The sequence below is a fragment of the Mauremys reevesii genome, linkage group 1 (assembly GCF_016161935.1).
Source record: "Mauremys reevesii isolate NIE-2019 linkage group 1, ASM1616193v1, whole genome shotgun sequence".
Taxonomy (NCBI): domain Eukaryota; kingdom Metazoa; phylum Chordata; order Testudines; family Geoemydidae; genus Mauremys; species Mauremys reevesii.
In genome coordinates this window covers 229,318,239-229,334,130 of record NC_052623.1, presented here as the reverse complement: position 1 = coordinate 229,334,130, position 15,892 = coordinate 229,318,239, and the positions used below count along the sequence as shown (strand labels likewise).

General features: G+C 39.6%; 1 protein-coding gene across 1 annotated transcript in view; it reads left to right on the top strand.

The window, feature by feature from the left end:
- ANO2 (anoctamin 2) overlaps window positions 1-15,892 on the top strand; it is a 329,541-nt gene that overhangs the window by 97,962 nt on the left and 215,687 nt on the right. The window contains exon 10 of the mRNA XM_039539558.1: window positions 12,962-13,026. Coding sequence (XP_039395492.1) covers window positions 12,962-13,026 — 65 coding nt within the window. The remainder of the gene's footprint in view (window positions 1-12,961; window positions 13,027-15,892) is intronic.

Below are 15,892 nucleotides of genomic sequence, written 5' to 3'. Positions count from 1 at the left end.
GCCTGAAGCCGCCCCTGTAGGGAATAGTCCTGCTTTGAGCAGGGGGTTGGACTAGATGACCTCCTGAGGTCCCTTCCAACCCTGATATTCTATAATTAGAATAACAAGTACATTTATAAAAAAAATTAATTGGTTTGCAGACAATTTGAACAGAAAAAAGGCTCCATCTGTCAAATTACTTATTCCAATTAGTTCACTTAGGTCTACCCTCTACACATGATAAATTGATAACTATAAGAAACTGAACCTACTCATACTATTGTTTTAAATGTAGGTGCTAGCTATTAGAAATGAGCTAAAACATTTAAATACTAGAATCAATTAAGTTCCATTTTATACTTAGTGTGTGCTCATTTCCCTCACCCCTCTTGAATGCCTGTATTGAAGCATCTTTACTAATAAGAAAAAGTAATAGGAAATGGGGAGAGGGGCAGGGAGAGACAGACAAGGTACCTTTAATAATAGAAAGCCTAAAATGTGATTTCATTCCTAATACACTGAATGCATATTCTTGGTTACTAATACATAATTTCATAAATATTTTTCACCCTGTGGTTTTTCATACTGCCATATGACTTCTATTGCATGAAGGCAGCATTAAAATACTATTCATTTTCCAAAACCCTTAACAATGTTCCCATAATTTTCAGAAGTTTACTTTACCAAGTAATCCACTTCTTGTGGTTATGAATGCATTTGAAACTAAGCTTGAATACAAATTTTCAGTCTGTTATCCCTGGGCTGTCAAGGCTGCGGCACTGAAGAGTTGAAAAATTTGATTTTCCTGAGCAGCTGTGTGTAATGTGAGCCACTAGATGTCTCTGTGTGCTGTATACAGTTGTCCTTGGTAAACAAAGGAGACAAAGGGCTGGTCTACACTGGGGAGGGGAGATCGATCTAAGATATGCAACTTCAGCTATGCTATTCGCGTAGCTGAAGTCGAATTAGTTTGACTTACCTGGCCTTCCTCACGGCGGCAAGTCAACTGCCGCGGCTCCCCCGTCAACTCCACTTACTCCTCCTGCCAAGGTGGAGTATGGGCATGGATTCGGGGATTGATTTATCGCATCTAGATGAGATGCGATAAATCGATCCCCGATAGATCGATTACTACCCGCCGATCCGTCGGGTAGTGCAGACGTGGCCAAAGTTGGGAGTCAAACCAATGTAGAAGCCTGTTTGTTTGTCTCTGTAATTTACAGCTATCTTTTATAACCACTTCTTGTTCAAGAACCAGTGATTCTCTCTATCATGACATTGTCTACACTGCACTTACAGTAGCCTTTTCTGGCTAAAAGAATGGAGTATCATTGCTATCAGCTCTAAAGGCAGTTGCAGAGTTTACCCACTGAAGAACTAGACAAAGCTTCCAGCTACAAGAAGAATGCTAAAATAGCAGTTAGGCTATGAGGACAAATTGGATAATGTGGCGAAGGGGAAAAGAGGGTCTAAAAGTATAAACGTCTGGAAAAATAGTCATCCTTTAAGCTGCATTTTGTGCTGCTTTCTTTTTATCCTGCCTATTAGGCCCTGTTATGAAGTGTTAAGTATTAAAAACATAAAAGGTTCTTTCCAGAAATACTGCATTGATTATTCACATATGTCTCTGCTGTGTAGCCATATAATCTGCTGTAGTATTTCTATGTATAACATCATCTGTTTTCTATCTGAATCTAATAGTCTCAGTGTTTAATTTCCTGAAAAGCACTGATCAGATTTAAAAGGAAGGGGGACATTTTGGAGCTATTTTCTGTCCCTTTTTATTTTGTCCCCTTTAAGTTATATGCGTCTTCCATTTGACTGCCTGTAGAATAATCCCAAATAATGGTGAACTGAGCCTGTCTGAGGTATTTTTCCTTATACGGCAAGTCATAGTAATTAAGATTTATGTAGCAGCTCATAAAGTAAAAGGTTAATCCTAATTAACCCTCTTCAGGATCTCTATGGGGAAAAGGCCCTGTGAAACAATGCTTTTGTGACTGTCTGTTGAGAACCAGAAATCTGCATTTGGTGCAACACACACTCTGCCTAAGACTACTCGTAAGAGCAAAGGAATTTCCCTATTTCAGTGAGGTGCCTGCTAAAGGGGAAATATGTGTAAAGAAACTACTGCAAAGCAGCATTGTAGTAGCTTGCCTTAAGGAGAAGGATCAGCGGTCTGATCTTTTTTTAAAGCTCCTATCCATTGGTACCAGCACTGTTTTATGCTGAGAAATGTCACCTCTCATTTACAAGGAATCTATCTGGGAATTAAACTGCAGTTCATCCAACATAACATCCATAGGATATTAGAAATGGGTTGAAAGGTATTAAGATTTACCTGTGGAAAGTACCACTGTTAAATGGAACTGTGGAAATACAGGTAAAACATGATGTTACAGAGCTCTATGGGGACTCCCATAATTTTTGTACAGTCACACATAAATATTTCAGATCAAACTGAGTTTTGTGACATTTCAATCTTAACAATGTTACCTGCATTGGTGGGCGAAGTCCTGCAATGTCATAGCTTTTAAGACCTTTATGGTAATCTAATCTGAGTTCTTGGCATAACTTGTGGTTGAATTGGATCATACTTTTTTTTAGAAAGACATCCATTATTTGTTTACATTTTAAAATCAGTTCTCTGTGGCAGTGTTTAAATACCATTTTGGGTTTGATTTAGGGTTCTTCTGACTATTTCAGTGAATGTGCTTAAAGGCAGGATAGTTTACAAAATCAACGAACTTTAAATGAATATTGTAGAATGTTCATCAGGAATTGATGTTGAATTGGTAATGCGAGTCTTCCAATTGAAAAATGAATAGGGGATCAGTAGTATTAGGTGCTGATCACCTTCAGCTCCCACTGAAGCCAATGAGAGCTGACAGCAGAACTGGGAAAATAACTGGTTTATCCAATTCTTTGGCAACGTTGAAAAGTAGGAAAAATTGATTTGGGTTGGAGGGAAAACAGAATTTTTTTGAACTATTTGGAAAGTAAAAAATGTTTTGCATTGAATAAAATGTTTAGGTTTCATTTTAAGCATTTTGAAATATTTTTATTCTTTTTAAATTAAAGGGAATTTCATACCAAAAAGTTGTTTTGAACAAAGAAACAAAATGTTTTGATTATTTTGGAGTTTTTTCTGTACAAACAATTTGGCAAAACTGACATACATTTGCAAAAAGTTTCGGTGTTACCAAATCTGCATTTTTTTGCCAAAATAAAGTTTTAGTTGAAGAATTTCACCCCTCTCTCATTGAGATTACCCCTTACCCTTGGGAAGTGCTAAGCACTATGCAGGATTGTGCTTTATAAGAGTAATAGTCACTTAGTGCCAGATCCCACACATTTGAAATCCATTCCTAAAGTCCTACAGATTTGAGACCAGAAACGTATTGAGCCAGATCATCAGCTGATGTACATTGGGGTATCTCCATTTACTTCAAGGGGAGCATGCCATTACAACGGCTGATGGACTGTACTCATCTGTGCAAGTATTTTCAGGATCAGGGTCTTAATTAATCAGTTCCCTTATTTGTTTGAGTCTTTCATAAAGTAACTGGAAAATATGATGATTAGAAAAAAAGCAAGCAGTTAAAGTATCTGAACCTACTTTTAACTCATTTCTTTAAACTGATCAGATTTCAAATTGATGCTGTCCCTTTTAATTCAGCAAGTGTAAAGAATTGCATACTTTCAGTTTATTTTAAAAAAAGGTTCTTGTTTTGTGCTCCTAACAGCACAAAATGATGGAAGTTACAAACTTAAAACCTGGCATGTTGCTAGTCCTCAAAGAGACTAGTTGACAGATCCAACTATTGGTAAGTAATTACAAAATTATAAAGGTTTAAAGTTATTGGGCTAGATAGAGTACCAGTTCTTGTAAACTGACATATTTCCATTGCTCAATAATTTACCATTATATTATTAAACGTATTCTTAATACACTTGCTATAGATGTGCATGCTGCTTTACAGACAGGCCCAACATTTTTCAGCGCTAAGGAGTTAACAATCTCATCCTAGAACTAGAGCATCAAAAGTATATTCCTGTAACTATGAGAAGCCTCACAGAAGTCACTGCAGAGGTGCAGGCTTCCAAGCTAGTAGAAGTAGAGCTGGTCAGAATATGAGGTTTTGTCCCCATGTTGAATTTTGACTTTTTCGATGAAAAATCAACCCCCCCTCCCCAACTTATCCAGGCAAAAATGGAAAATATTAAGTGGAAATGCCTCTCTGGTACTTCGTGGAAGTTATAGTTCAATTGCCTTATGCCCCCATTTTTGTCTGTGGGCCAGGTCCTCTGGTCGGACTGCATCTCCGGTGCTGCACCACCCTCTTCTCGTTTTGGTGAACTGCTTCAGTGCATCATGGAAATCCCATAGCCACAGTACATACTGGGAAATATCCGGTTGGATAGGCCAGCCTATAGAAGAGAAAGGGAATGTGAGGCATCTGAACTACACCTCTCAGAAGGTACCACGGCTGTCCTGAGAAATCAAAATTTTTCAGATTTTGGCTGAAAACTAAACTTTTTTTAAAAAGGTAGAAATTTTTCATGGAAAGCAGACATGTTGCAAAATATTTTCTTTGGTTGAAAATCTAATTTTCTGTCAAGAAACACACAGTTTTGATGGAAAACTTTCAACAAATCCTAAGTGGAAGCAGCTGTAGGATCAGGATCTATATTAGAGAGCTTTCGGAAAATTAGGGTTATACCAGCAAAAGATTGTGAGCTGTGCTTATTGTTAGATATAGAGCCCTGCCTCATTCATTGAGGGAATTCACTACATTTTTCACTACATGACTAGCTGGGTCGTGCACATGTATGTAGCACAGCCTAATTTCAAGGGAACATAGGAATTACCATACTAATGACCCACCTAGTCCCTAATCCTGCTCCAGAGAGTGGCCAGGACCAGATATTTTAGATGCTGTTGGAAGAACTCCTTTTTGTGGACAATTATGGAACAATACTTTTAGGGAATATTTCTTACTTAATCCATCAGGGAGTGTTTGGCCTGTGCTCATAACATTAATATTTTTAAAAAGAAATCCTCTATAATGTAACCGTGGATATTCCCTTTACTCATATAACTGTCTAATCCTTTTTTGAATCCTATTTAACTCTTAGCCTCAATGATCTCTTGCTGCAGTGACTTCCACTTTTTATGCAGTGTGTAAAAAATGTATTTTTTTCTTATTAGTTGTTAAATTGTTGCTTTTAAGCTTCCTGGACTGTCCTCTTGTTTCCGTATTATGAGAGAGGATAAACAGGATTTATATTCTCCATAAAATACATTATTTTGCATAACCATATTGCCATATATTTCTGGACCCCTTCTATTTCTGCTATTAAAAAAAAAGTGACCACAATTAAACAGTCTTTCAGGTGATATACTTGATAAAAATAATACTGAAAACACGATGCTACCAATATATCACCTGAAACACTGTTAACTTTTTACTAAGTTGATCATTGACCATTTAGTCTCACCCTATGTCTTCTGCCCTATAGCTGGTTTCTTGTCTATGGCAGAACTCTGTCTTTCACACCATAACTTCTTAGGGTATGTCTACATTATGGTTGCTACAGCAGCACAGCTATGGTGCTGTGCCACTGCATCTTCATAGCATGGATACTTTCTACATTGATGGAGGGGGGTTGTCTGTTGATGTAAGTAATCCACTTCTCTGAGACATGATAGCTAGGTTGATGGAAGAATTCTTCTGTTGACCTTGCCGCATGTGCCTCAGGTTTAGGTTGACCTAACTACAGTGCTTAGGGCTCAAAATTTTTCACAGCCCTGAGTATTGTAGGTGGGCCAGCCTCGGTTTGAGGTTGAGATCAGGCCTTAGTGTCCTTAATAGCCTCTTGTGAGGAACTTTGACAAAGGATTTTGAAAGGCCAAATTAGTTGTGTCATCTGGATATTATCCACAAAGCATATACATCTCTCTCCCTGACTTTCTATTCCCTTGTGGTCTGATTTTTACCCCTTAGTAGCCTCTGATGAACCTTGAATTCTCTGTCAGAGAGAGAAGTTGCTACGTGTGATCTTTTGAGTGGCAGCCTCAGAGGTAGAGGAGAAGGGCAGACAGTTACTCCCACTGCTGTATGTTCCACCTTCCTGCTAGCTCCTTTTTCTGTCTCACCAGTCCATCCATCAGCACATAATTCACTCCACTTTACCCATTTAGAATTTGCTTTGGCAATCACTTCACCTCTGACCTAGAAACGTTGGGCCATACTTATCTCTGGTGTAATCCCACTGACATCAGTTGAATTACATCAGGGAAGAATTTGCCTCATGATACATAAGCAGCATTATCTCTAGAGTCTTTTTCACAGCTTTCCATGAGGCATCAGTGGGATTTCAGATTTTTTTCCTAAACTCTTTCATTTATCATTATTGTTAAGTACATCCATTTTGTGTGGGTGGGTGTGGATGTGGATGTGTGTGTGCACACCATAGCCTGGCATTGCATGGCTGATTCAACTCTGACACCAATGGCCTACAAATATGCTCATCAAGTGAAATTTAAATGGAGAATCCTCTCCTTTTAGCATAAAGCTGCAACTATATTTTAAATTCCTTTTTGTGGAAATAATATAACAATGTGCAGTTAGATATATCATCCACAGCTGCATCTTCATGGTTCTATCCTCTGCAAAAGACATTTCTGGCCATCGTGTTTCATAACATCCAGCTTCTGTTTGTTTCCTTAAATATATGCTTTACTGAAAACACTGAATCTTGTGGCCAGGGAAGTCTGAAAATCCAAGCCTCTTGTTATAATTTCATCTTACTCCTACTTCAGTAAACAATAGGCTCCTGTGAAAGCAACTTGGTGTCTAGAATCCATTGCATACTATGACACTCCAGACCAGTGTGGAGCTGTGCCACCACCTGCCTTGCAACTTGGGGTACCTTACAATGCTTTGCTGCTGTGGCTCCTAACCTGGGCTCCTCACAAACAGCATTCAGGTCGCACCCTGTATGCCTGGAGATGCCCACAGCCCATATCCAGCAACTCGGACCCCAGAAGTCTGTTAGCAAACACCAGCTACATTTTGGCTTCCAGCAGCCTTGGTTAACACATGCCAGGTGACCCCAACACATTCCCAGTCCTGGATTTTTCCTCAGAAGAGTGTGTTCTGCACCATCTAGCTCTCCCTTAAACAGGCCAGATACATTACGTCTGTTACCTCTCTAAGGGGCATGAAGATACAACAGCTTTCCACCTTCCACAACACTGTTTTAGTTTTGATTAAAAAATAAAATAAGTTTATTCCACTAAAAAGTGTGAGGGTTTAAGTTAGTACAAGTAATGGAGCATTAAAGTCAAAAATGGTTACAAGAGAAATAAAGATAAAACACTTCCTAGTACTAAATTTAACAGACTTAACTTGGTTCAAGGTGAAATTCTTACCACAGGTTTTCAGTATATTGCTGACCAAGCTCTCGGGCCAGGATCTGCTCCCAAGATCCAATGGCTATTTCTTTTGTCTTCTTAGGTACAAAGGGAGAGATGGGTGATGAGGGAGATCTTAGTGTGTTTTTGCCCCTCACTTTTGTAGTTGTTACCCTTAGAAAAGCATTTTCTTGAGTATGACACCTACTTAAAGTTCTTTCTAGCTGAGAACAGGACACATGGAGTCTGATAGGGAAGAGGTATTATGCTTTTGTTTGCTAAGATGCAGATCTGTTTATTCCTGTCCCCCTTCCTTGCCAAAGAATGGCCACTTGATAGGTGATGGCCCATCAGCTTCGATGACACCTGTATAGAAACATCAACTTGTCCTTTGTCTTGGAGAAACAGGTTTACCCACTTCCCAGACTTGTCTGGAAAACACACTTCAGTCATGTTTTCAGCCAATGTCCATAACTTTGCATATAATGTTGCTACATACATTTCACCATGATATTGTTGACCAGCAAGTTATTGGTTTTCAAATGATACCATACCTGGCATATTTTATACAGAGATTACTACAATGGTGTGTAGGGTGCGAATACAGGGATTAATTACATTACACATGCCTCCAAGGAGGACCTCTACAAAACTGATGTTCATGCCTCCTGTGACAACAATATTTTATAGGAATAGTCCCAAATGCTGTATTTATTTTGATGTTTTAAAATACCATTCAGGGCTTTGCAAGCTCTGGTAATCTTCCCTCTGCCTGTTTCAAAGGAGGGATTTGAATCCACATCTCCTATCTCCCTAGTAGTGCCTGGATAAGCAGGCTATAGAGTCATTCTCACTCTCTCTTTGGCTCAGTGAATATTTAAGTATTTATACAAAGAAGAATAGTGTCAACAGGAGAGACAGTGAGCAGAACAATCTATGGCCTGGTGATTAGGAGTATGTGCCTGGTAAGGGATGAGATCTGAGTTCAAGTCTATGATCTCTTGAATGTTTAAGTAATTTAGACAAAGTAGAATAGTGTTCTACAGGGCAGACTGAGAGCATCCTGCCCCCAGAATAGCCTATAGCTTGGTGATTAGGGTGCTCACCAGGGATAGGGGAGATCTGATTCAAACCTGGGTCTCCCATATCCCAGGCAAGTACCCTAATCACTGGGCTAAAGGCTATAAAAGGAGGAACAGACACACAGAGTTTGGTGGCCTGGGAGAAGTTTTTTTCCCAGATGAAACTAATTGGGTCAAATTTGCAAATAGTTTCAGGTTGACCAAAGCTGCATTTTTTGGCAAATAAACTATTCATCCAAAAATTGTGCCCAGCTCCACTTGTGTAGTAAATGCAGTGTGACATAATGCAATGGGCAACTGTGTGTGTGGGGAGGGAGAGGTAATATTATGTATAACTATTACTCTCCCTCTTCCCTGTACTTTGGCTTAAATCTCTTCTGAGGCACAGGCCAGCAGGGTGTTAAACAGATTTAAATCTTAGAGCTATGATATACAAGAATCCCGAATGTAACTGTTAATAAGAGTTCTCAGCTTCAAAAAGTGAAGCAATTTCTTAATAAACAAAACAAATATTTAATATACATAAACATTACAAATAGTATTTAGAATGCTTCTGCAGGGCCGCCGAGAGGATTCAGGGGGCCTGGGGAAAAGCAATTTTGGAGGCCCCTTCCATAAAAAAAATTGCAATACTATACAATACTATATTCTCGTGGGGGCCCCTGCGGGGCCCGGGGCAAATTGCCCCACTTGCTCTCCCTCCGCGGGCGGCTCTGGGAAAAATAAACCTTCCGGATCTTGGCACAAAGCCAGTTTTGAGAAAACTTCTTTACAAGGTATCACTGGTTCTCAGCATCAGCTAGTGCTAAAAGGCACTAAAGCTCATTAAAAGGGTTGGACAAATATTTTCCGTCAAAACTTTTTCTGGATCGAAAACTAGGGGTTTTTAAAAAGCAGAAAAAAAATCACGGACAATATCTGCTTTCCTTCAAAATTTGTTGTGGTTTTTTTAATTGAAAAGCTGAAATTAGTCTGCCAAAACCTGAATATGGTTTGGGGTTTCAGAAGTGTGTGGCCAAATATTTGCTGCTTGCTGTGTTTGATTGTTTAAAGAAACAATAAAAAAAATTCTGCTTAAAAAAAATCCAAAACTTTTGAACCACCTCAGCTTATGACCAAACGCCTGAGCCCATCCAGTCAGAGATTTTTCAGATTTCTGATACTCTGCTGGCTTCCTTGACTCATATCTGTCTACATAACTTTGGGTTCATTTAGGTTAGATCATAAGAACAGCCAGACTGGGTCAAACCAAAGGTCCATCCAGCCCAGTATCCTGTCTACCGACAATGGCCAATGCCAAGTGCCCCAGAGGGAGTAAACCTAACAGGTAATGATCAAGTGATGTCTCTCCTGCCATCCATCTCCACCCTCTGATAAACAGAGGCTAGGGACACCATTCCTTACCCATCCTGGCTAATAGCCGTTAATGGACTTAACCTCCATGCATTTACCTATTTCCTAGAGACTAGCTCCCTGGGATCCCTCACAAACTGGAGACGGTTACTGTGAGTTTGTCTTTAGTATAGCTTATGCTCAGTTCGTGGAGTATGTGCATTTGAGCTTGTTCCAGAATCTGAGATTAGCCTATATTGTGAAAACTGAAATGCTCAAAATAGCACATGCATGTGAATGGACACAGGGTGCTAAAATTAAATTAATCCAGGGGTTCTCAAACTGGGGGTTGAGACCCCTCAGTGGGTCACGAGGTTATTACTGGGGGGTCGCAAGCTGTCAGCCTCTACCTCAAACCCCGCTTTGCCTCCAGCATTTATAATAGTGTTAAATATATAAAAAAGTGTTTTTAATTTATAAGGGGGGGTGGGGTCACACTCAGAGGTTTGCTATGTGAAAGGGGTCACCAGTACAAAAGTTTGAGAACCACTGAATTAACCCCTCTGAAGCCTCAGGGAATGCAGGGGAGGGGCGGAGGTCTCCCTTGGTAGGGTTGGGAAGGATATTGCTCTTCTCATGTGATCCCTCCCCCAGTGGCTAATTTTAAATGAAGCTACTCTTCCCTGATATGAATCTCCCTATGGCACTGAAATTAAATATAGACTATAATTTGGCATTTGAGAAGTGAAAGGGATGGTAGCCCTAATGGAAAAGCTAACAGCTTGGCTCTTCTGCAAGCCTCAAACTGCCGAATGAGCTTTAGGGTAGGGAAGGCTGTGCCTCCCAAACAGCCTGGCCCTGCTCCCTATCTGACCTCCACCCACTTCCTGCCCCCTGACTGCCCGCCCCCCCTCAGAATCCCCAACCCATCCTGCTCCTTGTTCCCTCACTGTCCTCCAGAGACCCCACCCCCAACCACCACCCCGGGACCCCACCCCTGTCCCCAGACTGCCCCAAACCCTATCCACCCCCCTGCTGAGCCCTGACAGATCCCCCGGAACGCCCACAATCCAACTACCCCATTCTCTGTCCCCTGACCACCCCCTGCCGCCAACCTCTGCCCCCTCCTTGTCCCCTGACTGTCCCTGGGACTTCCTGCCCCTTAGCCAACCCCCTCGGCCCTCTTACTACATGGCTCTGAGCAGGGAGGGGTTCAGGGGCCCTGCTGGAGCCACGCTGCACCGCTGTCCAGGGACGCTGCTGGATGCGCTGAGGCTCCAGGAGAGGGGCAGAGGCGGATGCGGGGTCGGGCCGGGGAGGGAGCCTCAGCCATTCTCATGGGGGCCCCTACAGAGCCCGGGGCCTGGGGCAAATTGCCCCACTTGCCCCCCCCTCTGGGCATCCCTGTGCTTCTGAATGAATGTTTAAACTAAAGCCAGTAAGCCTTTTGGTGTTCTTCTTTATCCAGACTTCCTCACTTTGCTGCTGTTACATGTATTACATAGGTTAAAATATTTAGGCTAGGAAAGATTAGATTTTTGTAACTAAATGTCAGTAAATGTCAATTTCACCAGTCACATGTAAACCAATGAAAAAAATATTTCCTTTGACAATAAACAAAATTGACAGGCACAGTAAGAAAAATGCTGCTTGAGAACCTGCTGGAGTTTGATTTAAGGATCTTTTCTTTGTATATTTTAACCTGTGATATTGACAGTTTGTGTTTAAATAGTTATAAAGCTTCAACTTTTTGAATCTCAATGTCTATTGTATTGTAGCCTGACACCTCTCATAATTTATCCCAACTGTGAAAAATTTAAATAGATAAAAATAAAAAATGCTTAAAATTAGACATCAATATTATCTGTTGAAATTATAAAATAAATATAGCGATCAAACTCTGCTAAGTCAACTCTGCTAAGCCTACAGGTATTGCAGTGAATGATTTCAACAAGACACACATACTGATACATTCCTCTCTGATCTTCTTGTGAAGACAATTTTTCAGTTTCTAGAGTGTGGCCTCAAAAGGGTCCCCTGGATTCTCCAGGGTCTGAGGAGAATGTGACCTCTTGGTTTCCCTCCAAACCTTTCAAAATCTCAGCAAAATGAGAAAGATTCTCTCAGACAACAGCAATTAAAATGCCAAAGGCAATAGGTGACTGTCTCCTCAATTTCCAGCAAGCGCAGGCATCCGCACCCCCCAGATCCAAATTGGTACTGGTATTTGGACACATCCTTTACAGTACACACCTCTTTGTCATGCATCAATCACTTGCTGAGGTCAGAGGGCTGTCTCCAACTACCTCATTTGTAACTTTTCACTCTTTGAGTTCTGATTAGCTCTCAGCTTTCAGATGCTGAGGTTTTGTAACCTATAAAATTGCTTACTCTCATTAGAAACCTTCTGTGCAGCTTCAGAGACAGCTACTGAGCATATCCAGTAATACCACATCCCTCCTCTAGATGCGTCTGTGCTCTTCTAAGTTGGGCTGTCATGCAGAAGGTTCAGTTCAAATCCATGTCTCCTCCCCACTGCTTTTTTTTTCATTTGGACTTAAAAAAATCAAATCCTGCAGTGTGAGCATTACAATAACATTCTCCATATAGTTGTTTTTTGTTTGTTTGTTTTTAAGAAACAGGTAGGATGGCATTTTCTATAGTGCTCAAGGTGAGCCTTTCTCATAGTAAAGTCAAGCGGGGGTGGGAGGGTGAGTAATACTATTGGTTTCACCTGGAGCAGAATTAGATAAATACTGATTGCTTTTGAAAATCCAATTGATAATAATTAGGGCCCAGTCCTACTCATTTGACTTTAATGGGAGTTGGAGCCAGTCTCTATTTTAAAATTTATTTTGATTTCTTTGCTCCTGCTTTTAGTTATTTTATGTGAACTATGCTCAGATGTGTGAACCACTGAATAAAGGATCGTTGTCTAGCACATGAGATGCTTCTCTGTAGCCTGAGATCCAGGAATATCAAGTGATAATGGAATCCTGATGCAAAAATGTTTAGCATAGGAATTGTAGCAGCATAAAACTGATCAGATAGGTACAATAGTCCCAAGTCCACACTAAAAAAAAATTGTTTGTAACTCAATTGCAAATGAATTGTTTTAAGTTAATTTTCTGTGTTTCTTTTAATTTAGTTGCTGTATCGAGAATGGGCAAGATATGGAGCGTTTTACAAGTATCAGCCTATTGACCTCATAAGGTAATAGATTTGATGAAAATAATGTGTAGGCAGATTCTCAGCTGGTATAAATCTGCGTAGTTCCATTGATTCACACCAGTTAAGGATTCTGGTCCTTTGCTTGCTATTCTCAGTAACTCTTAGTATCCTTTTCTATTAGATCTAGTAATAACATATAACAAGTAGAATACATCAGCCCATCACTATCTCTCTCATTTTGCATTATATCTAATCCTGGACAAACACAGTACTTCACAAAAGCGTTTGCACAAATTCATTCAAATAAAAGAAATGTATTTGCACATTCATATGAGTGAACTTTTTTTGTAAGAATGTTCACTGAAAGTGAAATTTTGGTGAATAATCAGGAGAATGTGTTTCCATGAAGTTTAACCCAGAAGTGTTTGTCTGGTAGTTGTGAAGTTAACCATTAACATTGGAACAAGTTACCGAAATGGATTCTCCATCACTGACCATTTTAAATTCAAGATTGGATGTCTTATTCTAAAAGATCTGCTCTAGGAATTATTTGGGGGAAGTTCTGTGCCCTGTGTTAGAAAGGAAGACAGACTAGATGATTAGCATGATCCCTTCTGACCGTAGAATCTATGCAATTACTTTAATTTCCCTCTTCGTTTTTATGTAAAGTTTCAGTCATCCAGTCAGGGAGCAGAAATAATGTCATGTGATTTGAGCTGATCAACATGTTCTGAATCTTAACATTTCAATGAAATTTTGAATTTAAAAAAAAGTTTTGGAAAAAAATCTTTTAAAAAATGGCCAAATGTTTCTCTTTATTGGACCAGCTTTTCATGACATAAGGGACCAGTCAGACCATCTCAAATGCCAAACTAAGAGAAAGGTTCACCTATGACCTCTAGGCTTGAAGTATGTTCACATAAAATGTTTGTCCAGTAAAAAAATAAATAAGTTAAACCCAGTCTATTTGTGGATAATGTGTGAAAAGAAAAAATGGGCTAGTCATTTGCCAAGTAAATTTTTCACTATGAATAATGTAGTTCAGCTCCAGCTGTGGGTTAGATTGTTCCACCCTTATCAATATGAGGAAGCACTTACTCAGGTAGTCCCTTTGAAGCCAGTGGGTATGCTCACATGAGTAATTGTTCACCAGAGTGAGTAAAGCCCTGTCATTAATTTTATTAATATTAATGATCCCTACCACTGTGTAAAATGCATTTATTACTTTACCCTAATGTTAAAATACTCTATCTCACTTTTCAAAAGTTTACTCATACAACTGATAACATGACCAGAATTACTACTTGTTATGGGAGAGATATTTCGAAGGTACAAATTACAGTTAGGCCCATCGTTCTTATTGAAAGTCAGTGGTAGTTAGGCCTCCAACTTCCATTTGTGCCTTCAAAAATCTCCCTTTCCAACCATTGTTAGCCAAATCTTTGTGTGGGGTTTGCATACATTCTGCTTAATACCAAGCCAGGCTCCAGTATTGTATGGATAAGCTCTCACAGTACAAAACATGATGACAGCTGCCAACATGACCTGAATAAAGGTTGTTCGGGTTTAAAAAGATAAATGGTTGCTGGTCATGGGAATTTTAAAGCTATACCAGAATTAGAGCTAATGTACATTCTTTGCAGTTCTGCAGCTTACACTACATCTTAATTTGCATCTTGGTTTTGTCAGTTCCCAGAGTGCTCTTTCACATCACTGCTGTGATTTCATAGGAATTCTGTGGTTTTAGACTTTGAGAACAAAATAAAGGGTTTGGACATGTGCAATTGGTTCTTTGTTCTCATGGAGAAGATATTCCTAACTTTTATCTTCCATACTTTTCTTGAGTGTTTCACTGTCCAATATGACTAAAATAAATGTGGATTTTATGTTCCAGGTGACGTATAGATTACAACATGTATACACAGGACAACTTCCTTTTTTCTCTGCAGTCTTTTTATTTTACTAGACATAATTTTTTCTACAGTCGTACTATGAAGGGATCTGAGTTCAAGTTTCAGGCATGAATGTTTATTCCCAGTGGAAGAAGGAGCCATTATTAGTGGGGGTTGAAATGATACATGAGTGGGCTTAATAAATTTTGTAGACGCCTAGTTTCTGTCACATCAGGTAGAGAAATAGGGTAGTTTCACGGAGGTTTGATTTATATTCATTGTGACTTTTTTACTTCAACTTGATTGGACTACCAGGTTCAAAACTTGTTTTATGTTTCTGCTAATACCATGTAGTTTAACATGTTTGTATCCCAATCTTTGATTAATGGTGACAATTATATTAATTTTGCTTTATATGCAAAACCTGTTTTGACTGATTTGAACCTGCAATGCATATATATTAACAACTGTACTGAAACATATTGATGGAAAAAAACCTACAAACACAATGTTAATTACTTATTTAAATTCAAGTGTAGCCTAGAACACCAGTTGCAACTATGTATTTTCTTTTCCCTATTTCCTTTCAGTTCCAAGTAATAGGAACACACCAAATCCCAGATGCCTATGCTGGGAGACAGTTAACTCTTCAACTGCTAGATTAATGCCATATGTGATGAACATGAAACACCTCTATCCTCCAGTTAACTCACTTTTAGCCCTTGGAATGCTCCCAGTTTCCAAGTGACGCATATATGTAGCTGGAACCAATGTTAGGGATTTCATTTTTGCTACACTCATTCTTGGCACAGGCCAGGTCCATTTTTAAGGTCAAATGTCCTGGGAGATAGCTAATTGCATAACCAGTCATTGAACTTGGCTTCTGTTGAACATTTTCATTTTCTTAAAGGAAAAAGAAATAAAAAGTGGGCCATTGAAACATTAACTTACAGGTCCATTCACTTCTATATTACAGTCAGTGAAAGGACTCTGCTCTGGCCTTGTGCACACCCTTG